This window comes from Eubalaena glacialis, chromosome 7, assembly GCF_028564815.1.
Source record: "Eubalaena glacialis isolate mEubGla1 chromosome 7, mEubGla1.1.hap2.+ XY, whole genome shotgun sequence".
Taxonomy (NCBI): domain Eukaryota; kingdom Metazoa; phylum Chordata; class Mammalia; order Artiodactyla; family Balaenidae; genus Eubalaena; species Eubalaena glacialis.
The window spans coordinates 1,059,613-1,084,843 of NC_083722.1; the positions used below are offsets into that span (position 1 = coordinate 1,059,613).

At 54.1% G+C, this 25,231-nt stretch overlaps 1 protein-coding gene across 1 annotated transcript in view; it reads right to left on the reverse strand.

Moving 5' to 3' along the window:
• Positions 1-1,684: 1,684 nt before the first annotated feature.
• The window catches only part of GMDS (GDP-mannose 4,6-dehydratase), a 479,713-nt gene continuing 456,166 nt past the window's right edge, over positions 1,685-25,231 (reverse strand). Inside the window, exons 10-11 of the mRNA XM_061194771.1 lie at positions 2,208-2,276; positions 1,685-2,003 (exon numbers count right to left, since the gene is read on the reverse strand). Of these exons, the coding sequence (XP_061050754.1) occupies positions 1,941-2,003; positions 2,208-2,276 (132 nt within the window). The 3' untranslated portion in view covers positions 1,685-1,940. The remainder of the gene's footprint in view (positions 2,004-2,207; positions 2,277-25,231) is intronic.

The window sequence follows — 25,231 nt, forward strand, 5'->3', positions numbered from 1 at the left end:
TCTTCCTCCTTTTAAGCACACACACAGGGAGGCCAGGAAGCCCAATTACCCCTCACCCCACCATCGAAGGTGCAGGAATAGAGAAGGTTGCAACCAAAAATACCTCTTGTGTCCTTCAGACCCACTGCTCCAGGCCATTTGGAGAATAATTTAACACCAAGACACCACTGGAGCCCCATTAACCCCCTGCCTGGACCCTCTCCAGTCCTCACTGAGGAGCCTTTGGGTGACACGCCACGGAGCACCGGAGCCCGGGTGTGGGATGAAGTTGGGGGCTCAGGGGGTCAGAGGAAGAGGAGGAGGGGTGCCTTCCATCGGGTCAAGGCTAAGGGGAATGTGTGTTAATGTGTTTATTTGTGAGCCTTGTGAGAGTGTGTTTGTGACGGCGGGTTTGCGTTGTGTCTCCAAGTGTCTGTGAGTGACGTGTAAGATGGCATGCTTGTAGGTGTGTATTTGTGTTTGCATGTATGTGAATCTGTGTGTGATTGTGCGTATGTGAGTGTGTGTGTGCCCACCAGCCCCCTAGCCCTGGAGGCCCCGCCTTCCAGGGACCATCTGTTTCCAATTAGCAGCATCACAACTGGGAGAAGGCCTGTCCTGGGGCAGCTCCCGAGCCCCGGGTGGGCCAGCTCAGGCCCCCAGTTCTGCTCCATCGGAGCCCAGGCCGCCCCGGCCAGCATGCTTTCCCAGCAACTGGGGCAGCCACACAAAGAGCCCTCTTTCCTGCCACCGGCCGCTGGAGCCTGGGTCCCCCCCCGATCATAAACCTGCCCGTGAAGACACTGAGAAGTAGTTGAGCTGCGCTCACACAAGCGTGTGCGAAGGCTGGACCCCCATTTGCTGTGAAGTTCTGTTTTATTTTCCTTGGAGGGGGGTGAGGGGGAGAGGAGTCCTGACCTCATTTGTTCTGGGGCGAAATACGGTATTTCACGCAGAGGCTTCCACCTGTACGCAAACCCTTGCTTAATGCTGGTGGATTCCACACGCGTGTGTCCACCTGCCTGAACCTGCACAGATATGCCCTACACGGCTCGGGAGCACACGCGGTTAAAGCCAGGCCCCCGAATGCTGCTCTCAGTGAAACCGGATTTCTAATTAACCTGATGTAGTTCATGTGCACGCTATCTGGCATATATTAGGCACTTAATATAAACTGGTTGAATGACTAAATCAAAATTAGATTTAAAAAGTGATCTAGTACTGAGAAGAGGTTGGAAATAAGTAGTGTGTGTAAGATTCTAGACCACAAGCAAAGGCATGGGCTCAGAGACCTCTGGGTAACCCAGGGGCCTGGCATGGAATGTTCCAGCAATATTTACCCTCCTTCAAGTTTCTTCTTCTAACCACCTCCCCCTGTTTCTCAAGCCTTCTTTTGAGATGGTGGGAGCCCTCTGGGTTCTAATTATAGTCGCAGAGACCAGAGCTGGTGTGAATGCCGCCTTTCTGCAGGACCTGGGCTTCCAGATCGGCTGCATAGAGCGGCTTACCGTGACCAGGTGGGGAAAGCAAGGTCCGGGGCAGAGACTCGGGAGGACGCTCCGGCCAGGCCGGGCTCAGGCCAGGCCACAGCTCTCTCAGAAGGAAGCTATTTCACTCCAAGGCATGGATTTGGGTATTTTTGTTCTGGGGTCCTTATATAGCTGCTTTTGTAACTTGGAGACAATATCCACAGGGACTGTGTTAATGCAGGTTAAGAGAAAGGATATTTTTAATAAGAAAAGAGAAAAACCATTTGAAAGCCCCACAATTTCAGTAGTCTAGCGACATAATTTCAAGGAAAGTGAATATGTGATTAAAACATCCTGATTACCAAAACCGATCAGAGGAGGCCTGGCCAAAAGTAGAGTGGGCGCCGCCGGAGCCCATCCCGGCTGCTGCAAACCTCGGCGGCCCAGGCGCGGGCGCGGGTCCGGGCGCGGGGCGCAGGCACCGCTGGGCGCTCAGGCGTTGGGGTTGGTACTCATGAGCTCCACGTCGGCGTCCACCATCTCCCTCACGAGCTCCTGCGGGGAGGACGCGAGCGCTGGTGAGACGGGAGTGTCTGGCCCCCTCCCGGGGCGTCCCCTCCACCTCCACCTCCACCTCCACCGCGGCGCCTGCAGCGGCCGGCGCACCCTCCCCGGCCCTCCTCGCCCTCTTGCCCGGGGCGCCTAGCCACCGCGTCCCCTCCCCGGGCCCGGACCGGAGCGGCCGGCAGACGCACTCACATCAAAGGCGACCCGGGGCTTCCAGCTGAGCTTCTGCTTGGCTTTGGTGCAGTCTCCCTGCAGAAAGTCCTGCGGGGCGGGGACGGAGCACACGGGCGGGCGGTCGGCGGCGGCGAACAGGCTCCCGGGTCCCCCGCGGGACCCGGGGTCCCTGGGAGCACACGCGGTTAAAGCCAGGCCCCCAAATGCTGCTCTCAATGAAACCGGATTTCTAATTACCCTGATGTAGTTCATCTCCCGGGTCCCCCCGGCGGGCCCGGGGTCCCTGCCCGCCGCCGCCACCGCGTCCCGCCGGCCTCAGTGACCTTCTTTTCTGCTTCGTGTTGTCAGGGACGCCGCCCCGAGAGCCGTGTCGGACTCGCGCTCATCTCACGGAGCGGAGAGGGGGGTGCGCCCTCCGCCCCTCCCCTACTGTGCGCGCCCTCCCCCGCCCCACCGCTCCCATCCTCCCCCCCACCCCGTCTCTCCCCCCCTCCCCTCCCGGGCGCCCCGCTCCCGCGCAGCCCCGCGCCCTGCACACCCACGCGCGCGGGAAGAGGCGCGTCTCTCCGAGGGGCCCCTCCTTGCTGACCAGGCGCTGCCAGCCCTCGGCCGTCTGCTCCGTCCGTTCTCTCCCTTCCTCAGAAATGCTGATCTGGACCCCCTCACCCCACCCCCCGCGAAGGAGCGGCCCCCGCACTCGCGGCTCCTCTGCCCCCGCAGCCCCTTCCCCGCTGCCCGGCTCCAACGGCGGCCCGTGTGCTCACTCTTGAGTTTCTCATCCCAGCTGACACGACCTTATCAAAATATAAAAACACATAAAAAAGGACGAGATGACTCAAGTAGTAGCCGCTAGGCCTCCCAGCGCAGGGAGGGAGCTGCAAACCGCCAAGGCCTCCCGGTTTCCCTCCATTGAAGAGACTTCCTGGGAAGGAAACCAGAGGAGCGTCAAGTATTGCGGCATCCCAGCCCTGCTGCTTGAACAGGTCCTGAGGACGCATGGATGCGAGAGGGATGAGAATTTCAAGATGATTCCAAAAGGAAAGGGAGAAGAGAAGGAGGAAGGAAAGAAAGAAGAGAAAGGAAAGAAAAAGACTTTGAAATAGACCATGCTGGGGGTAAGATGAACAGTTAGCCCCTCCAGATGCAAACGTGTTCCTCCAACGGTACACGAGACGGGAGCCCTCAAACGGAGGCCAGTGAAGGCTGCCTGGACACAGGCGGGACTCTGCACACCACACATACCCCAGGAAGACACTATCTCTTAGCCACACGGAATATTGAAGAACAGCCTAAAAACCATGGCAACAAGGAAAGTAACATACTCAAGCTGTAACTGAAGGCTTCTGCCCCATGTCCTCCCCAGGCTCCCGAAAGGTGGATTGAGATGGCAAAGGCGCAGGGGCAGGCAGGACCCGCTCTGCCCACCCGGCCCTGGCCCAGCCCCCGGCTCACGTCCGCTAAGGCGTCTGGATCCACTTCTGCACCGTTTGCCTGAAATCTGCTCCAACACGGCCCATTCCAGCTGCTCTCCTCCTCCACCACCCAGGCTCACATTTTAGGCTGGAATAAATCAAGTTCCCAAAGGCACTGCGTTTCACTGAAGGGCTGACTTCCTCTCCAGCATTAATAATAGTCAAACAAGTTATTTCTGCTGGCCTTAAAAGTCCATAGGCAGAGTCTTCAGGAAAAGTAAGACGCAAATATTACTAATTAGCAGTTTAACACAGTGCTACATGGAGCTGGAAATACAAGTGGAAAAACAAATGAATTTATTTCTCTCTCCTTTCCCTAAATAAACTTGTGTAGACTTCAGCGATACCTCTGTTCAACTCTGAGAGTCACACAAAGATATGCATTCTTTTTCCCCAGAGGGAGCTGTGAAACGTGGCATGAGGAAGCAACAGGGCCCCTCAGTTCCACAGCGGTCACGGTCACGGTCATGGCTTGAAGGAGCAGGGCCGCTGTTCCCTTCCCACACCTGCCGTGAGGTCACCGGTTCTGCAGAGGGTGTGAGCCGGGCTCTAAACTCCTGGTTAGCAGAACCCGAAGAACCGGTGCCATTTCAAATGGCCTCAGTAGGCTTGGAAAGGGTGCTTTGCATTGTAACTTGGTTTCCTGTATTTTTCTACAAGCAGCTCTTAATCTAAAAACAAGTAGGGAACTATAATTAAGGAAGAAGAAAAATGGCTTTCAAAAGCTCAGAAACAGACGTTGCTACTGTGCAAGGATTTCATTGAAACCAGAGATGCACCAGTGAAACTTCCCAGTGTAGTTCTGAGCCCAACTCCTACATTCCAGGTGAGCAGCTACCTTTCACCTTCTACCGAGGCTCTGTCTCCCTCAAATTTGATTAGACCGAGAGATCTTGTGAAGGAAAAGGATGAGGTTCCATTAAAACGAAACGGTGGCTCTGGACGCCAGCTGCTCCAAGCTGACATCTAGCCCAGCCCCTGGGCTTGCGCCCCAATCCGCGTGTAGGGAAAGATGAAGGACGTCCCGGCTTGTTTTACCCTCAGCCCCTCCCGAAGGGCTTTCGTATTTCTCCCCAGTGTGTCCTTTAGGGAACCGGTTTGGGGCGCAGCAGTGGAGGTGCACGTGGCCGGCCTGCGGGGGAAGGAGGCTGGGAGCTGTGCTCTCCCAGGGCCGCTCCCAATACTCCCTGCCACTTCTCACAAACCCCCTCCACTAGGGTGTGGTCAGCTCCAAGGACGGGCGAGGAAGACGTTCATCTGTTTTGTTCTTTTCTTCTCTTCTGACCGTTCAGTTCCTTCTTTATTTATAGGCTTAAAGCCTCGGTATGACAACAGGGGCCAAAGCTGAATAAAAGTGATGATTTTATGTACAGTTTCCCAAATGCACGTCGTGCGCTGGGTGGTCTGGACCTTTCCTTTAAAAGAGAGACGATAAAGCTCTGGGGAAAATATGAAGCATTTCCACGTGAAGATGACGTTTCCCGAACTCTGGCTCCTGGTGTCCTCCCCGTGTCCACAGGTGTTCCTTAGGTGAGTTTCAGCCTGTGATTTATTCTTGTCAGATTCAATTAGGGTTAGCTGAGCATTTTACAGCAGCAAAGCAGCACGAGCAGGGAAGACGTGTGTGTCCAGACGCCCTGCCCCTTCATGGTCCGAGGGCTCCAGGGCGCCTGATGACTCGGGTGGCCTTTAGGGCTTGTCCAGCCAGGAACCCTGAAGCCCGGGTGCCTGTGGTCAGAGTGGCAAACCCCAGCAGGTAGGAAGGCGTGTTTTGCTGCAGTAATTTTTCCGGCTTTCCTGGGTTCTGTTCTTGTTATAGTGAAGTGATAAAGGGCCAGACCAGATCCTGGAAAAGTCATTAGGCCAGTTCCTAAGCCCACAGTAGTTAACGCGAAACCCAGGAAAGCAGGGCCCATGCTGTGTCATTGTCTTACACTCTCACTACAGTCTTCTGGGCACCATTTCATCCTCATCAAGATAACAACACACCTTTAATACACCGGTTAGATTTCTTCCCTTCCCCCAATCTTACTTTCCTTTGGTCATTATTTAGCACATTAAATCCCTTTGACACTCAGCCACTTCCCTGAAAATCACTGTGGTGAAAGCTGTTAAGCAGATTCTATCACATTTCTTTTCAAAGTTCATAGTCTCATTTCTTTTTCTCACTCTCTCACTGCGGTTACATTAGGAAAAATTTAATTTTTTTTTTTTTTTTTGCCACGCTGCATGGCTTACATAATCTTAGTTCCCTGACCAGGGATTGAACCCTCACCCTCGGCAATGAAAGCGCGGAGTCCTAACCACTGGACCGCCAGAGGATTCCCAGGAAAATGTTAATACTAATATTAACATTAATATTAATTTCAAGTGATGTGTTTCCTCAACAGGCCTGCCTGTAAGTTTTGCGAAGGGCATCTGTTTAGGTGGAGAAACATTCTGAGAGTGTGAGCTCTTTTGGCAGGATGCTGTTAAATTTCTAAAGTGCACACTGAAAGATCTGGACTCGAGTGACATAAATAAGGAGAAGGGCACAGACGACCAGGACGACAGAAGCCCTGCTTAAACATCTTCAAGGATTTAAGACCCGGATTGTGAGCGCTGCTCCATATTCATCGCTTTCCTTCCACTTTTCTTAAAAAAGCAAAATTGAGGAATAGCTGAGGTTCCAAGGGAGTAAAAGAATGCCAGTGAATTTGGTTCTTGATGTCACTTGATGCTAATGCCTTCCTCTTGGGGGAAATGCTCCTTTTTCGAAAGACAGAACTGCTAACAACAACAACATAGTCAATGGGAAAACCTGTAAAGCTGCACGGACCGTCCCAGTCACGGGTGGAGATGCGCAGCTGACAGTCGGTAAGAACGGGAAAAAACAAACAACAAAGTCTGGATGTTCCCCCAGAAAGTCTGCAGTTGAGTCTGTCTCTGTCGGGCAGGTTAAACTCTTCATGTTCACATTTATGTCCTTTGATTGAAACCTTCCCAAAGAGGCAGCGAGCCCAGAGCAGTTCGCACGGCGGCAGCCTGAGCAAGGGTGCCCGGCGCGGCCCCTCCCCTTCGCCTGCTGCACATCAGCACCAGGGAAGCTGAAGCCCGGCCTCTCCTCTAATGACAGGGGCGATAAGAGACAAGAAGAAAACGGCCGTCTGGTCTGCTCAGGAAGCGGCCTCAGAGGGGCTGTCTGTCAGCGGGGCTGCCGTCGGGGAGAACAATGCTGGGCTCTCCCCCGGGGAAGTGCAGTCCGTCAGTACCGGCTCCACCGGCCACTGACCGTGGAGACAAAGTGGCAGAGGGAGCCAAGTGAGCAGCCCATCCCAGGCGTCCGGGACGCGGGCAGAACAGCCGCACTGTGCCCTGGATGCTGGCACCCCTGCCAGTGGCCTCGCAAGTGAGCCTCGGGATGTGCTGTCCGGACCCCAGGGGGGCGGGAGGTGCCCGAGGGGATCTCCAGGACACTTCCCTGCCCCACCCCCCCACCGCCACCGCTGATCCCATGTTTCTGGGCTGGGGACCACTCACTTCCAATTGGTAGAATTTGTCATTTGGAACCAGCAGCTACTAAGAGCTACCAAACCAAGGGGGGAGAAATACATCCGCCTCCGAGCGTACCCCAGACACGGATGAAGTCTATCCGGCACAGCAGAGCTTTCTGAAAAAGTGAATGAGAGCACTGTCTTCCCTAGGTGTCCACTTGTAAATCTGTAAATAAAGCCTATGGTGGGGGAAAAAAAAAAAGCATTCACTTTATAAAGGGAGAACCCGATTAACGGCATTTATAGTGCAGCCTACATAGAGGTTAATCTTTTTTCATTTGTGTTTTGAAAATACGATTAGCAGAAAAAGACAAATGTAGTTAGGGAAAACGGAAGAAACACAGACACACAATTATACAGGGAAATACAGGACGAAACACACCAATTTCTTTTTAAATAGAGCTTTAAAAATATCCTGGAGAAAGTCCTTTCAGGCAGACGTGCTCGGGAGGAGCGGAGACGAGGACAGGTGCCTTCCCGCGTGGAGTGGGCACGTGCCCCACACCCAGGCCGGCTTCTGTCCTGGCCGTCAGCCCCAGGCTCCCGTCCCCGTTCCCGGGACAGAGAAGCAGGCCCCGGGGACGCCCCAGCCTTCTGCACCAGCCGGGCCCTGGGCCTCCGGGGCCTGTCCGGCTCACCCAGGCTCAGCCTGAGTGGGCTGGGCAGAGGAGAGTGTTTCTCGAAGCTGCCCCAGGAGGTTTGGGGGCTGTGGCGGCACAGGGGTGTGTGTCATGGGTTGCTCTAAATAAAATAAGACAATAAGGTTTGGGGGTGCAGCCTCGCAGCACACATACTTCCGAGGTGCCACCTTCCTGCGCCTGGCCTGCATCTATAACTGAACCGCAGCGCTCATTTCTCTGTTAGCTTTATTCCTTGATCTGTGGTGCTCATGGGAGCATCAGCCCAGGGAAAGCTCGATTAAGTCCTGTAACTGGGGCCTCTGGATTCTGATTCCTTCCCTGATGGTCACTCTGACCAGCTGATGCGGGGCTGACTTGCAGTGGCAATGCAGGGCTGGTTAATGAAAGGGAGATAAGATTGTTGGTGACCTCAGCATCCCGGGCTTCAAAGCCAGCACCGTCTTTGTCGGAAATTACTGGTTACTGTTAATAACTGGATCTAGGGTGTAAATATTACCCAGGCTAGTAGGAGGTGACACAAACCCCGCCGAAAGGAGATAAAGCTCCTTTAAGTGGACCGATTAAAGAGGGTTGTCACACAGTTGGCTGGTGGCCCTCTGGAGCACGAGGCCGGGCCGCTCTTCCTTTGCCACTTAGTACTTTCTACCCTCCAAGCACTGCACATACACCAGCTCATTAAACCTCCAGACAATCAAAATGCAACTCAAGAGATCTTGTATCTGCTTCAGGTGGCCTCTTTCCTAGGGATGAAAGCACCTGCAAAGCACCTGCAAGGCACCTGTGGGGCGAAGGCACGGCTCCGTGTTCACTCACCTATAGCCTGACGCCCCCTCACCCAGGGGGGCCGACTCAGGCCACCCGTGACCGCCACACGCACAAGGGGAAGGCGATTTCCTTTCTAGTTGTTAGATTACTCGGCCCCTTAGAAATCTGCCCGCACCCTCACCCCCGCCTTTGAACATTAGTACTAAAGAGTATTGTAAGTAGTATGGATGCTTCTGTGACACGGATGGGATATTTATTTTTTCCTTTGGGGTTTTTCTCAGCTTGTATAGTACATCAGGTCACTCAAACTCAAGAAACCTCACTTCAATAATCCATCCATCCATCCTTCCTTCCTTCCTCCCTCCCTCCCTCCCTTTTCCCCAACCAAAACAGAAATGACATGATGGTCATTCAAACATACATTCCCTCAGTAACTTCTTAAGGCATGCTAAGGCTAACCAGGCCACTGACAGCATCCCAATTCTTGCTTTTTGGTTGCTTCTCTGGGGAGTTTCATATTTGAGGAAAAATTAAGACGACTGCCATGACGTTTGTTAGTAAGGTTTTTGAGAGACATGGGGGAAGATGAGTATGAAGACGAATCTTTAGGTTTTCTACGATTCTATCTGTCCATTCATTTGGTTTCCTGTCAATAGTGGGTTTACCAGGCTGTGGCGTAGCTACACTAGCCGGTTACCGGGTGTATTTTCTTTTCGACCTCTGCAAGAGAGACAGAATCCCATTCCCGAACACGGCTATAGAGATACTTAAACCAAACAACTTGACGAACATCACAAACCCATCTAGTGGCCGCGCGCTGGGCCAGAAGCCAGCACTCACAACACCCAGTAGGACAAGCCCTCCCCAGAAAGCACTGCAAACAACATGCTTTGTGGACGTTCATTTGAGTGGCAAAGAGGCCTCTGAAGAATGAAGACTAAACCAAGTGGAAACATCAACGCGTTCCAGTGCTGGGTGACAAGACGGCCAGAGCAGAGGAGCACTTATGGTCCAGCGTGCGTGAGGCTTCTGGACCCCGCAAACTAACTGAAGGTGGTGGAAATGAGATTGTTGGTTACAAGGGAAAGGGGTCGACAGGGAAGGTGCTGCAGGACCCTGGGGCGGGGGGGGGGGGCGGGGAGGCCTTACACCGAGGGTGTGTCCGGTACGTGAGGGTGTGCATTTGTCAAAGCGGGTTCAGATCCGCGCGTTTCACCACACACACATTTTATCTCAATAACAGAAGCTCCTTAGACGCTGACAGCACAGACACCACTGGGGAGACCTGGCTTCATCTGTGGCTCAACCACTGAGCTGTGTTGCCTTGGGGGAGTTCTCAATGCTTCTGAGCCTCAGGTTTTAAATCTGTGAAATGGGGAAACACGGCCCACCAGGCAAGGTTGCTGTGAGGATTCACGGTTACACGTGGAAAGCAGCTGGCACCATTTCTAGTTCATCATGACAGCAGGCTGGCTAGTGTTGCTTTTATCACCAAGGTGGAGGGAAGGCAATTCTTTTCATATCTTGTAGTAACATCAAGGATGAAAATGTAATCTTCTAAAGTGGGTTGTCTTACAGTTTTTCTTTTATAGTTATGTCGCTTTTACCTTGCACCCTAACCTAACATCTGTTTCTAGATCATCATGTTTTGAATAATGGTAACAGACTTGGTATTCTGTTTTTCCGCAATTACTGTAATCATTTCACATGCTCGACTGTTGCCAAACCTTTACGGCCTTAGACGCTGGGGAAGCAGCATTGGACTAGACAAGGCCTTGTCATGAGCTTCTGTTTCAGCAGGAGGGACAGTCCAGAGGACAGCAGACGTGAATAAGCCCGTCTCAGCCACAGGGAGTTCAGGGCAGAAGGCTGAAGGGGAGCGGAGCTTGAAAACCAGTGGCAGGCCCTTCTTGAAGCGGTGACGTTTATCAGAGACTTGACTGATGAGAGAAAGCGTCACGTGAAGCTTTGGGGTAGCAGGGTCCTTCGGGGATGGAGGGAAGGCCACTGAGTCTGGACAGGGCAACAAGGTGGTTGGAGCCCAGAGGAGCCTGGCGATCACACTGGCCCCCGGGGTAATTCCCATCACGGGACCCAGGACCTTCGCAGCAAAGCCATGTTGTCACACGACTTTATTCTGTAGTCACTGATGGTCCCTTAGAGCACCTGCAGCCCGTGGGCCACAGCTATAAACTGGCCACCTCAGCCTGATGTAGTCTGAAAGTCTGATTTTCTGATGCCAATGTAATTTTTCAAAGTAAGTGTGGGATTGACTTCTAGCTCCATGTTTTACAAGGGTGGGTGAGTTATTTTTGCCCGGAATGCTCCAACTCTCACACACAAGCCCCTTCCCTCCTAAAGATCTGCCACTCTTTGTTGTGCTTGGGTCACTCAGCCTGGAAACATCTGGCCGCTCTTGAAGGGATGAGGTCTGGGCACCTGCCCTTGAGAGGCAGGACCGTGCCCAGCGGGCCTGCAGGACACAGTGCCACGGGGCCTCCTGGGGCAGAGGGCAGCGCCTGCTGTGTATGCAAGGAAGGGCTGACCCTCTTCTGGTCCAGCAAGGACACCGCGGACCTCCTGAGGGCTGCCTGCCCTTCGTCTCCTCCTGCAAGAGTGGGTCCCTGCCGGTGTTGGGCGCAGCTTGAGCTCCCCTGCGGCCACGGCCCCTCTTCTGCCCCAAAAGGTCTTGAGAGGATGGGACACAGCACCTAAACCTGCTTGAGTTTAATTTTTTTTTTTTTTTACGAAATCCTGTGTGTGTGTGTGTGTGTGTGTGTGTGTGTGTGTGTTACGTAAAGGTCCACACACCTGCAGAGAAAGAACCTGCTTTACTTTTAAGATTTGTGGACCTTATCAGCCTCCGACTGAGTCCAGAGTCTGGCTTTGCTTGGAGCCCGGGGCGGCTTTGAGCACGGGCTCGGCTGGGTGTCTCCGACCTCACCGTGGCCGCCGAGCGGGGTGAGAGCGGCTGGAGACCAGGGGAGGCCAGGGGACGGTGGCCACGCAGGTGGCGGGGGACGGTGGCGGCCAGGACCAGGCGTAGCGGTGACGCAGGAAGCGGGTGAAGCGGGGCCCACTTTGGAGGAGCAGGCAGAGGACTGGCCGGGGGACAGAGGGGTGGGAGAGCATTCACAGAGGACACCGGGACTGCGGCCCCAGTGAGAACCTCTTCGCAGCGTTCGGAGACTCGTGGGAACTGAGCACTGCCAGCAAAGTACGAGAGTCACATTTTATCACGACCCCTCGGCCGTTAGATGTTGTCCTCTTTTCAGGGAAACCTCTTGTTTTCATGATTATGAGACAGAGACCCTTCCAAAGGATTCCTTCTGTAGATTACCTGCTGTCTCCTCTGTCATTCCGTGGACACACTGTCTTGTTTTGAATCTTGATTTGATGCCAAACCTCTCAGCGGAGGAAGTCTGGTGAACCCCGTGTGGGAGGGAGGCCCCTCAGCTCCATCCATGCCCCCCCAGCGGGCAGCCTGGCCGTGCCTGACCGAGCAGGGAAAGGGTTAAGCCAGCTGCGTCCACGGCGTCCTGCCGACACGTCCCCTTCAGCCTGCGGCTGCTGCACAACAAAGCACGAGGGGGCCTTTCACATGACATCATAAAAGCCTGATTTATCACCAGCCACCAAACAACTAGAAAATCATAACATCCTTTCAGGAAAATGCAGTGGAAAATAATCAGGCTGACTTGATGGAAGCTCTGGAGGGGACTCCAAGTGCGATAGGCCGCCCAGCAACCCTTGGCAGGTGCTGCGCTTGTGGCCAGAGCGGCCGACGCCATCGAGGCTGGGGTCCGAGCTGTGCGCTGCCCATGACCGAGCGTGGCTTTCGTGTCCACAGATACAAGAGCTTGGGTCACACTCTGCCAGCTCAGCTGAGATAACAGTCCAGTGCTTGTGAAAGTCTTCTGGAAATGACAGCTGTATGCAGACATGAGGAGTTACTGGTCACAGAAATGTAGGCACCACCCCGCGTCACGTGACCCCCACCTGCTCCTTCCCAGGACGCTGCCCTTCGGTCCGTGTTATGTTTCCAGAGTGTGTGCCCGTCTAAGATGCGTCATCATCCTTAACAACCCAGGCGCCAAGAGACGACGCACAGAAGACACTGGAAGCACCCCAGGAAATGCAGGGCCGGCCGCCTCCTGCCCCCAGGAGTTGGTCCCAGGGACGTCCGTGCCTCTGAGCGGTTCCTCGCGCTCGATAATTGGATAAAACCACGGAGCAGGAGCGCGGCTTCTCTGACAGGCATGATGCGTCTGCAGACAAACCGGAAAGGGGGCAGAGGCCGACGAGAGCCTCCCGTGGTTCTAGGACTCCGGCCACAGCAATTCCACACGGCCCGCTGGCACCAACAGGGGCCCACCTCGGCCAGGAGACGCCAACTCTGAAGGCCCTGGGGCTCTGGGGTGAGGGGGAACCGACAAGGCCAGTCTGGGGCGAAAGCTGGGCAGGAACGCAGCCCTGGACTCGTCAGAGCGACTTTCACTTGGTTTTGCTGCTTCCCCTCAGGTGTGCAGCGCGGACTCTTTGCAGGATCACAGGTGCACCGAGCAGATGCCCAGAGAAGGTTCCTGAAAGGCTGGGGCTCCGTGCGGCCCCGCGAAGGGGAGAGGCCCCGGGCGGGAGGTGCTCAGCCCAGCCCCGACCCGTCAGTCTGCACAGGGGCCTCCGGGCACCTGGGGCCGCCCCGCCCCGACGGCCGCCCACCCCGGCCCGAGCCCCCAGGGCCTGCGGCGAACGGGGATGCCGTGGACGTGGACGGGGCAGAGGAAGGCCAGAGAAAGCTGGCCCTGTGCCCGGTTCTGGGACCGGAGCCCCGCTCCGTGAAGGAGGCGGCGGTGGGACAACAGTGTCAAGGTCCCGTTCGAGCCCCTGCTCACGCCCCAAGGACGGCTGGCGCCCGCCCGGTACTACGGACCACCCTGCACCTCCTCGCTGCAGCCCTCCCCGTGAACGGCGGCCTCGGCGGAGCCCCGAGCTCTGCCCCGGAGCGGAGCCGCACGAGGGGCAGGGGACGTGGCGCGGGTGCAGCGGCCCGGCCCCCGGCCCGGCGAGCTCCAGGCAGGGCCCGCACGCACGCGGGCTTACCATGCTGGGGCGGGAACCGGGCTCCAGACGGTCCCCAGGAGAGCACCCTGGACGCCGGGGAGCCCGTCCAGCACAGCTGGCTCGGCCCGGCGCCAGCTGCCCCGACTGCAGCGCGGGTGCTCGGGGATTGCGTCGCGCCCGGCCGCTGCGGCCACACGTGGGCATTTACGCCAGGGCCCCCGCGCCTCCCCCCCACTACCCCGGAGCCTCCATCCACCACAGCACGACCTCTCGGGCTCAGCCTAGGCTGCAGAGTCACGTTCCGCAGACCAGGAAACCGAGGCTTGGTCACAAAGTTAGTGAGTAGAGGGCGGGGGCGAGCTTCAGACTCTGGCTGCTTTGCTCCCCAACCCTTGATCGCAACCCTAAATCGAGTGAAAGCCCCACGCGGGCAGGAACTGGATCTCGGCCACGGGCAGGACAGCGCAGCGCATGGCGGGGGCTTCCCGGACACGGGCCTCCCCACCCCGAGGTCTCCTGCGCGGCCCTGCTTTTCTCCGTCGGGGTCCCTGCAGCTGACCCGGAGTCTGTAAGGACTCTACCGTCCGCCCCCAGGGTGTCCCTGCAGCCGACCCGGAGTCTGTAAGGACTCTACCGTCCGCCCCAGGGTGTGAGCGCTGGGATGGCCATCGCACAGCAGGCGCTCAGCAAGGATCTGTTTCATGGATCAGGAATGTTTACAGCCAAGGTCAGTACTTTCCCCCATTTCCCCCAAGAAACACACCTGCCCCACTTCCCGCTGCGTTGTCACCATCACCCCTGCCGCCCCCAGTTTAAAGTCACGGCGACTGTGACTGCCTCTTCCGCCCACGTTTTTTCCCCAAACCTCTCCCAGAACTTCGGCTGGGGTCCTCTTTTCTCAGCCCTCAGGCCACGCGCACATGTGTGACAACAGCCCTCCACAAACCCGCCCGGTCCCGCTCCAGGGCCCCCTCTCCCTGGGGTGCTGTTCCTTCCCCCAGACAGAAATCTCCATTGTTTGCCAAGCCATTCCTTCCTAGAAGGCCAGCTCTCCATGCGGACCTACCCCCTCACACCCGTCCCCCAAGGACGCGCACCCTCCCAGAGCGCCCCATCCAAAGTGCCGCATCCTGGGAGCGCAGGGGTTGGGCACCTGTCGCGCCCCCCCAGGGAAAGGAACTCTGTCTAGTCTCTTCCGGCCCCGATCACAGCCTGGTACGGATGCTGCTCACGGCGACTGCGCAAGAGAGAGGTGCTGAAAGAGTGACTGGGCTCCGTGTGTTAAGCTCTCTCCCCCCATTTGATGAGAACGGGCCTGGAGCTCTGTAATGGGGGTGATGCTTTAGCGTAGCCTCTCTTTTCCGGATTTCCCTGGATTGTTCTTTAGAAGTGACCACATAAGCAGTGTGGTTATTCCGGGGAGAAGAGGACCAGAGGGAGCTGTTCTAGGTGGAATTTCACGTCTCTGACGTGTCTGCACATTTCAGCGTCCACCCCGACCGCAAGAAGACCTTCCTCTGCAATGCGGTGCTTCTGAGTCGCTTACATATTTCAAGCTGCCTACGGAGTGGCATTCAGCAGCGTGGGAGGTTCCGTGGGTTATTTTATGTCACTGTTGCGGGCTGCTCCATGACGTACGGCTTAAGTTCACAGCTAGCAACACAATGTTACTGATTTTATGCGGGAAAAGCCTAGAACAAGCATCTGTTCGGCTAAACCCGTATTCCTTGCTATTCCAGCGAAGAACAGCTTCGAACACATGCTAAGAGTTTCCAGTTGAATTCTCCTCTCTTCCTTTATTGCCTCCTCAATGAAAAGGCAGACTTGTTTTGCATGGAGAATCATCAGGTCTTTTAGTTTCGCAATACCTTAATTCATGGGTAGTCGAGCTAATCACCACTCCCAAATGATGAAACATCGAAACCATTAACAATTTTACATGAAAGCGTTTTCGTAAAATAGCTGCATTTTACAGGTCTACGTGTAGAGATGCTGTGGAAATCGCTGGCTGCTGCCTGTGTGTTCAATTTTCCTGCCGGCCCTGATGGAGGCCTTGCTGATAAAGGACCTAAAATATGAATAGTCTGCTCAGAGCTCTTCTCTGAATTTATTGCTCTAAATTTCCAGCTAAAAGGGCTGTAAAGGCAACACTCTACAAAATCAGAAATAAAGAGGTCATGCGCTTAATTTTAAGGCATCCTTTTAAAATGCAGAAATGTAAATACAATTCTTATTTTGCTTCAAGTGTTGACTTATAATACTGTCTACAAATACCATTCACATGCCAGGTTTCAGGTTTTGCCACAGGGCTGGGCCTCCCGGGGTGGGAGGTGTGCACCCTTCAACCCTCGGGGTCCTGACCCGCAGTGGGCCTGTGACAGCCCCTCAGGAGCAGGTGTAGGGGGAGAGGAGCCTGCCGCTCCGTGGGGCTTGTACTGTCGTATGACTCACCTCAGCCCAGGTCCCAAGGATGCATCGTTGGCTTCTTAACAGACGGGAGAACTCAGTCTCAGAGGTCAATTCAGGGGTCAGAATAGCTGATAATTCTCAGTCTCTAAATTTAACAATTACGCCCCCAACATGGAACCCGGTGGGACGCTGTGCACGCAGCCTCCCATGGAACATGGTCAATAACACTTTTCAGTTTTCCTAATAACACAGCCCTTCAGCTACGATTCCCAGAGGAATGAAATCCTGTCACCGCATCTTGTAACACGAAAGCGCGTTGCACAAGGTGCAGATGCAACCAACCCAGATGTTCCTGCCTCAGTGACCACATTTCCCTGGTGCGCGGCCAAAGGGCATCTCTTCCTTTGGGCTCATCCCCACCCGGTCTCAGACAAAGGCCACTTACCAGGGTGATTCTCCCCAACCACCTCTTCTTGAAAAGTTTATTGCATCCTTCTCTATAAAGACATTTTCATGTTGTTTCAAAGATACCCCTTAGATACCATGGTCCTAATGGCTCTTCAAGAAAATTGTTCTAACGTGTCTTGTTTCTTTGCGCAGGTGACCACTTCCTGGTTTCATAAGAGTTTTCCAAGCTCATCTTTCAGGGAGCCCTAAACCACAGAATGGCCTTTCCGGCCTGTCTCCTGGCCCATGACCCTGACCCTCACCTTATGGAAAGGGCCCTGCTGTCTGGACCCTTCCCCGCCCACTGCCCAGCAACGGCTCCCGTGGCCCCAGCGCCCGTGGGGCTGCACGGCGGCTCTGAGGCCGCAGCCTCTGCCCCACCCCCCGGCTCACTCTGCGGACCCTGGTGTCACCCACATCGGGACCGCACTCGCAGCACCGAGGGCGCTAACCGTGGCCGTGGCCCCTCGCCCAGCACAGGCACGAAGGCCGGACCCCACTCTGGCTCCTCAGCTCTCCTCTGCGGCACTCAAGGGTCCCGCCCGTGCCGAGGACACCACCAGCGACACACATTAGTCTCTTTCTTTAAACGGAAGAGGCTCCTTGAGGCGCTGGCCCTTCCGAGTGTCTGCCCAGACGGCCTATTCCAGTGGCACCCAGGACATGCGTGACATGCCCCCGGCATCGTGACCAGGCAGAGCCAGGAATACTCAGGAGACTCTGGCCACTTTTTGTTGCATTTTAATTACCAAGTAGGATAAAATGTACATCCAGAGAGGAAAAGCCCTCTTAACTCATTGTCTCTTGACTAAATGTTTTAAAGAACTGCGAGAGTCTTGTTATACTGGAAAAAAAAAAAAAAGGAACACACGAACGGAACAGAAAAATGCCCCACGGCTGTGCCGTGCCCTCAGGGGCAGGCCCAGCTGCGGCGCCTGGGCAGGGCCAGGTCAGCAGGGGGGACTGGGAGCCACGTGCCTGGGCCCCTCGCGGATGCAATCCAGGCCTGCCCTGGCAGGGCAGGGTCCCCTCAGAGCGGCATCTGAATAGTTCTGGCCGTGCTGGGTTCCACCACCTTTCACAGCGCTCACGCCCCTAGATCTGGTCAGGCAGGGAGCCTGCCCCAGCACGTAGGCAGCGGCCCACACTCACCCCTGGCCTGTTCCCGCCACGTCTGAGCTCACACCTGTCCTACAGGTTAGGGCGCTCAGTGACAGGTTCAGGAGGCCGGGCTGACGGAGGCCCCTGAGCACCGCTGTCCTCACAACCCTCACACCCACGTGGCCCCGGGTGGCATTTCCAGTCCTTGCAGTTGAGGGACCGAAAAGGGAAAGAGACGTTCTCCTGAGATGCTCCGGGAGCTCAATTCCTGGTTCCTGGGTCACCAAGGCTCTAACTATGCCGTGTGCACAACTGCTTTAAGTGCAAGGACCGACCTGGGCGCCTGGGGCCGCAGACTATAGCACACTGGGGTCTCACCCGAGGTCCCCCATCCCCCATCTCTGACCTTGCAGAGCACGGACACAGACGTGGGCCTTTAGTCAGGGTCACACGGGCGTGACTGTCAGCGTCCACATTTCCGGGGTGACCCTTCGGGGCCTACTGACTGGTCTTTAGCGGGCAGCCCTGCTCTGCCTCATGCAGCCGGGGCGGCGGGGGGGAACTGAGTGAGATACGGTGTCAGGAAGTCTGCAGACCTGGCCACCTGGTAACGACAGTGTCCATCCTTCTCCCCGTCCTACACACGTCACTGCACAAATGCCCTTTCTCCCAAGCGCACATCAGCGAAACCCTGGGCTGTACCACCTCACACTCACCTGCTGTCCTCTGCACGGGACTTGTCACGTTCTCCTTGCTGACAGCGTCCCAGAGCCCAGAAACATCTGTCAGCTCAGACACCATCGAGGGCCTCCTTCTGTCCACATTCCACTGCTTGTCCTTGCCCTGCGTGTTGGATGTGCACAGGCTCACACACACACACACACGTGCACACACATGCTGCCCTGGCCTTCTCCCCACACTTGGCCAGGTCACTGGTTCTGGCTAAGCATCCGCTCCATCTCTCGGGCTTGTGTGTCTTACTCTATAGCCTTCCAGTTCACCTCCGGTCACCCAGGTCACAGATCCACTGCATTCTTGGCTCCCCTGCCTCTCCTGTGCCTTCAGGTGGGTCTCCTGGGGGTCCTGGTGCTAGTCAGATGTGGTTTCCTCCTCTGACCCTCAAGGCATCACCCCGATGCCCTCAACTGGTGTCAGTTCTCATTTCTGTTCTGACTCATTCATATAATTTGCTTATCATTCAGGTTGGACTGTAGTCCACTCTAAGAAAAAAGATTAATTTTTCCTTTTCTCCATGATCAAAGATGGTGCTGTGCTTACAATGGGACTTCAAAAACAAGTGCAGGGATTCCCTGGTGGCACAATGGTTAAGAATCCACCTGCCAGTGCAGGGGACACGGGTTCAAGCCCTGGTCCGGGAAGATCCCACATGCCGTGGAGCAACTAAGTCCGTGCGCCACAACTACTGAGCCTGAGCTCTAGAGCTCACGAGCCACAACTACTGAGCCCGCGAGCCACAACACTGAAGCCCGTGTGCCTAGAGCCTGTGCTCCTCAACAAGAGAAGCCACCGCAATGAGAAGCCCGCACACCGCAACGAAGAGTAGCCCCCGCTCGCCACAACTAGAGAAAGCCCGCACGCAGCAACGAAGACCCAACGCAGCCAAAAAAATAAATAAATAAAAATTTAAAATATATTAAAAAAAAAACAAGTGCAAAAGATACACGTATATGGAAAGACATCCCGTGTTCATGGATTAGAAGAGTTAATGTGCTAAGAGGACAATGCTACCCAAAGTCATCTACACACCCAGTACAACCCCTATTAAAACTCCAGTAGATTTTTTTTTTTCTTTGCAGAAATAAGAATCCATCCTAAAATTCATATGAAATCTCAAGGGCCTGGGAATAGATGACAGAATCTTAAAAAAGAAAAAGTTGGAAAAAGTTTGAAATCACTTCCTGATTTCAAAACCTATTACTAAAGCTATGATAGTCAAAGCTGTGTGTTTCTGGCATAAAGACAGATGAATAAACCAATAGGATAGAACACAGATCCCAGAAATAAACCCTTGTATACATGGTCAAAAGATAAAACTGCTAGAAGAAAACACGAGGGAAAAGTTTTATGACATTGGATCTGGCAATAATTTCTTGATATGTCACCAGAAACACAAGCAATAAAATTAATAATAGATAAACTGGACTACATCAAAAACTAAAACTTCTGTATATCAAAGGACACAATGAACAGGGTGAAAATACAATCTACTGAATGGGAGAAAATATGTGAAAATGATATATCTGATAAGGGATTAATATCCAGAATAAAGAACTCCCAAAACTTAATAACAATAAAACAAACATCCTGATTGAAAAATGGACAAAGGACTTGAATAGACATTTCTTCAAAGAGGACATAAAAATAGGCAATAAGCAAATGAAAAGATGTTCAACATTGCTAACAAATATGGAAACACAGATCAAAACCACAACAAGATACCACTTCACACCCATTCGGATGGTTACTTTAAAAAAAATAAACAACAAGAGTTGGCGAGGATGTGGGGAAACTAGAACCCTTGCACCCTGTTGGTGGCAACGTAAAATGGTGCAGTCACTATGGAGAACGGTATGGAGACTCCTCGAAAAACACAGAATGAATATATGATCCAGCAATTCTACTTCTGGGTACCTATCCAAAAGAAATGCACCCTGTTGGTGGCAATGTAAAATGGTACAGTCACTATGGAGACTCCTCGAAAAACACAGAATTAATATATGATCCAGCAATTCGACTTCTGGGTACCTATCCAAAAGAATTGAAAGCAAGGTCTTGAACAGACATTTGGACACCCATGTTCACAGCAGCATTATTCACAATAGGCAAAAGGTGGAAGCAACCCAAGTGTCCATCGACAGATGATGGATGAACAAAACATGGTCCATACACACAATGGAACATTATTCAGTCTTAAACAGGAAGGAAATCCTGACACAGGCTATACAACATGGATGGACTCTGAGGACATTGTGCTCGGTGAAATAAGCCAGACACAAAAGGAAAAATAGTACATGATTCCACCCACATGAGGTCCCTCAGGGAATCAGATTCATAGAGACAGAAAGTAGGAGGGTGGGCCCAGGGACTGGGGGAGGGAGTGAGGAATTATTGTTTAATGGAGACAGGGTTTCGGTTTTGAGAGTAAAGAGTTCTAGAGAGGATGGTGGTGATGGTTGTACAACACTGTGAATGTAGTTAATGCCACTGACCTGTACACCTGAAAATGGTTAACGTGGCAAATTTAATGTACATTTTACCACAATAAAAAACTCCATGAGTACTCAACTTGAAAATAAATACATCACTTCTATACTGAACCACTAACTCTCCTTTATCTTTGGAAAGGTGTCACACCAGAGCCAGTTCTCTAGGTGGTATCTGAGCCTTAATTTTTGTGTGCTTAGCATCCAGTACAGTGCTGTTTATACCACGAGACTCAACACACTGAATTTAGAAAAAGGAGCAGGGATGAATGTAAGGATTCTGGTTATTCTTTCAAATTTCTAAAGCTAACTCATCCAACTATTTCATGCTCAGCTGACATATATAGGTATCCTTTTTAAGTGAAGAATTTTCCCATTTAAGTAAAATATTTACATTATATATATATTTTTTAAGGTTGAAAGCCCTTAACATTTTAAATACAAAACTAGAAAGAAGAGTAAAATGATGTCTGTTTATATGGTCTGAGAGCTTTCTATCTGGCCATGCGTATGAGGTCTCGGTGAACTACAATTTTGGAGTCAGGGTCACATCTTCATGTCCAGCCACGGGTTCCCTGGCGAGGGAGCAATCTGTCCAATCACGATCACAGCCACCAGGGCGGTTTGGAGTCTGTGCTGAGGCTCCTCAGGAGAAACGGGCATGGGGGTGCCGTGGAGGGATCATGTGAGGGGGCACAGCACGTGCCTCCCTGAAGCCACACTGACATCCTGCACCAGGCCCATCACAGAGAAGGTTCTGGTTTCAGTGGGTGTGAGCATCTTTGATCTATGAGAGCCTCGGGTCACCCACCATGGGACTGCGGGAGACTGAATGCTTAAAAATGCAGAATTCATTCTTTCATCCAATGGCAGCTGTCATCATGTAAAGGTGGACAGGCTTGCATGGCCGCCCCCGCCATGAGCGTGTGACAGCTGTCCCAGCCTGTGCGGACTTCCGGCATCACTGGTCCTCTTCAACCCCGTGTCAGACTTCCCGTTTGCCATGGTGAACTTGGGCCAGCCTTGGGGAGTGCGCAGGCACTTGAAAAATGCATTGTGACGCAGGAAACCGAAGCAAAAAAAATGATTGTAACTGGAACGTCCATTTTTTAAAAACAGTAACATCAATTTTAAAGCCACCTCGTTTCCCTATAGGTTAGCATGGGCTCAGTCCTCCTTAAACCCGGGCTGCACATGGCGAGCCCGGATAAGCTGAGAGGGCGCTGTGCACTGGGCCCCAGGCCGCCACACGGGTGGGTGGCGCTGTCCCCACCCCAGGGACCCGCCGTGCCCCTGACGCAGGTCTTAACTAGCACCTCGGAGGACACGCAAAGCCACCCACCCGCGTGCTGACAGGCTCAAGGGGCCTGACGGGACTGGAATGACTTTTTTACGGTAAAGCCTAGGACTTGAGCTACAGGAGTTTGAAAATCTTCGTACGAAACTGGAAAGGGTGGGGCTCATGGAGTGTTAGGCTTACGGCACCCAACACCGAGGAAAACGAAATCGTCCCCCACTGCCCAGAAGAGGAAGGGCCGTCGCAGCCTCGGGGACCCGGAACACACCGCGGATAGTGTGTGTTTCTCCAGAAAAGCAGAGGACCCGGTGGTGACGAGGGGCGCATCTGGCAGAGGAAAGGGGGGGTGAGAGAGACCGGTGGGAATCACCCCTTGGTAAGAGTTGCCGGCGGGGGGCGTGCAGAGGCTGGCCATGGACTCCTCCTGTGCCGGTTCTTGGCCACCGGCTACCTGAGTTCCACCCGCCTGTTGGTTTGGTCTGTGAGATGCAGGCAACACGACATCACAGAAGATGACGGCAAATCTAAAGCCCAGCGACACGCGGGAGCTCGGGGCGCGGCGGGCGCGGGAGAGGCCGGGGCCTGGGGGCTGCGGAAGGAGAGCAGAGCCGGTCCGCAGCCGTTCAGGGAGCACCCGGCGGGGAAGGGCTTCAGCTGAGCCCGTCACCCCCGGGAGGCCCAGGAACGGCCTCTGTCCCGGGGAAGAGGGGCCGGGCCAGGAGAGGGAGGGCCCGGCCCTCGGGGATGTTGGTGGCACGTTCTCAGGCCACTTGCGGGAGTATTGAAAGATAAACATTCGCGTGGATCACAAATGTCACCTCCACAGCTGATGTTAACTTAGGTGCTGTCATGAAACCCAGGAAAATGCCTCGATTTAAGAAAAAAAAGATGAATTGAAAAAAAAAAAAAAGGGAGTTCCCTGGCGGTCCAGTGGTTGGGACTCGGAGCTTTTACTGTGGGCCCCGGGTTCAATCCCTGGTTGGGAACGAAGATCCTGCAAGCCTCTCGGTGCAGCAGAAAAAAAGAAAGAGGAACTGAAAGAAATCATCCCAATATTTCCTCCGTTGACTGATGACAACGCAAGTTTGGGGATTACTCCCGAGGAGCGTTTTGTGCCCTGAGCTGGCACGATGAGGAGGGCAGCCAGCCGGGAGGAACGACGCTTGTTGAAGAACTGACTGGTAATGAGGATTCAGAAGCACATCTTTCAGAGTTTACGAATCCTCTCGGGAGGGGATGGACAGAATGAGGGTGTAGATTTGCATCTGTTTATTTTACGACATCGTAAGAGATACAACCGTGTCCCTTCATATGACGTTTCCTTCTAGGATATCCTTTGGGGAGGTGTAAAACCTGAAGTAGCATTTTTTATGCCACAGAACTCCCTGCTCAGAGATGGTTTTTAAGGCCATGTGGTAGCTTTTCTGGAGCGTGCCCTGGCGGAGGAGAGCGAGGGAAGCCCACGTGGGCGCCTCTGGAATCTGCTGGGAAGCCTGGGGAGCGAGGGGCTCGGGCGTGGAGGCATGCAGGTGGCGCACGGGGAAGCAGGGGGTCGGCCCAGAAAAGGCGGCCCTTTAGGAACCCAGCCCGGTCTAAACTGGGGACCCCTCACAGCACCACGTCTTGTTTTGCTGTATCTGAAACCCTCAGAGCTTCCTGGGGCAGCAGGAAGCCAAGCTGCTCTCCCTGCAGCCACATGGCCCCGCAGAGTCTGTCCAGCAGCCAGACGATGCTTCTGGGTGCGGTGGTTGCTGGGAACCACCGGGACCCCTCGGCTCCGACAACGGCCTGCAGGGCCTGAGGGGACCGCCGTGGCCTTGTCCCCACTCTCCCTGCGCCAGGCCGCCAGTCCCCGGCTGCTCCCTCAGCTGGCCAAGCACACACCTGCCTCAGGGCCTGGGCCCCTCGGACGCCCTTCCTCCGAAGGTCACTTCCGGCACGGCCCGCGCAGACCCTCACTACTGCAGAGGCCTCCCGGCCGTATCTCCTGCTTTATCCTTCACAGCACACGTGTCCCCGGCCTGTCCTCCGTCACGGGCTGTGTCGCCCATCAGGACGCAGTGTCCCCGGGCCTAGAGCAGAGCTGCGCACACTGCCAGCACCCAGAGAGAATTCGGGGGGTAAACGCTCCGTATCCGCACGTACCGCCTGTTATAGCTTCTTTGACAATAATAAGGCTAAATGCTGCTTACAAAAAAAAAAAAGGAACCCAGTACAGTTTTTACTTTGGTGATTCTTTCTATCAAATTAACTCTGAAATGTTACCTGTTCTTACTCCAAAAAACCCACTCTGGATCCTTAACCATTTGTTTTTAAGATCCAGAATCTGCTCTTCGCTACTTGAACCTTCTCTCAACCTTTGGTCAAAACCAAGAGAGCCTGGGCCGGCCTGTTGGCCACAGAGATTTCTGAGTCCTGCGTGCACCTCCTTTCTTCCCAGGCACCCCCCAGGCTCCCCCTGCCACCCTTCACTCACACAGAGCCTGGGGTCTTCTCCCCACTGGAAAGGGGTCATCTCCCCTGAGAAGATCCTTAGATGAGCAAGTGTCCCCTTCTCCCTAGGAGGCTCCCTCCACCGTGTCTGACCCGGCCTCTGCATTTACAACCCGGACCATCAGTGGTCGACAGTGATCCTCTCTTGAGTCTGAGCAGGAGGACCGGAGGGGATGTGACGTGTGGCTCGGCCGGTGCTGGAGGTCTGAGCCTCACGTAGCTACTCCCCGGTCAGCTGCAGGCCTGGCCTAACCGTTAGGAGAACATTGCTAATGTTTAATGTGTGAGCATAATATTTAATTTGAAAAATCCGAGTGTAGCAGTAAAAAGGCTGCACGTACGGGTAGGGATGTCTTTACCTCAATGATGTGGAAGGTACAGGGCAGTAAAAACACTTTGAAACAGAAGTTAAAATAGTCCTAACTTTAGCATTGACGTTTCACTCCAGTGGGGTTCACCAGAATCGCTTACACACGACACGTGTGCTGCATAAATACGTATGTCTGTCCACGGACAGCTGGCGTTCCACGTCTGTGACTCACAGAGTCTGTAGTTGGGACTTTATCTTTTCCCACGGTGTTTAAAGGTGGCTTATGCTT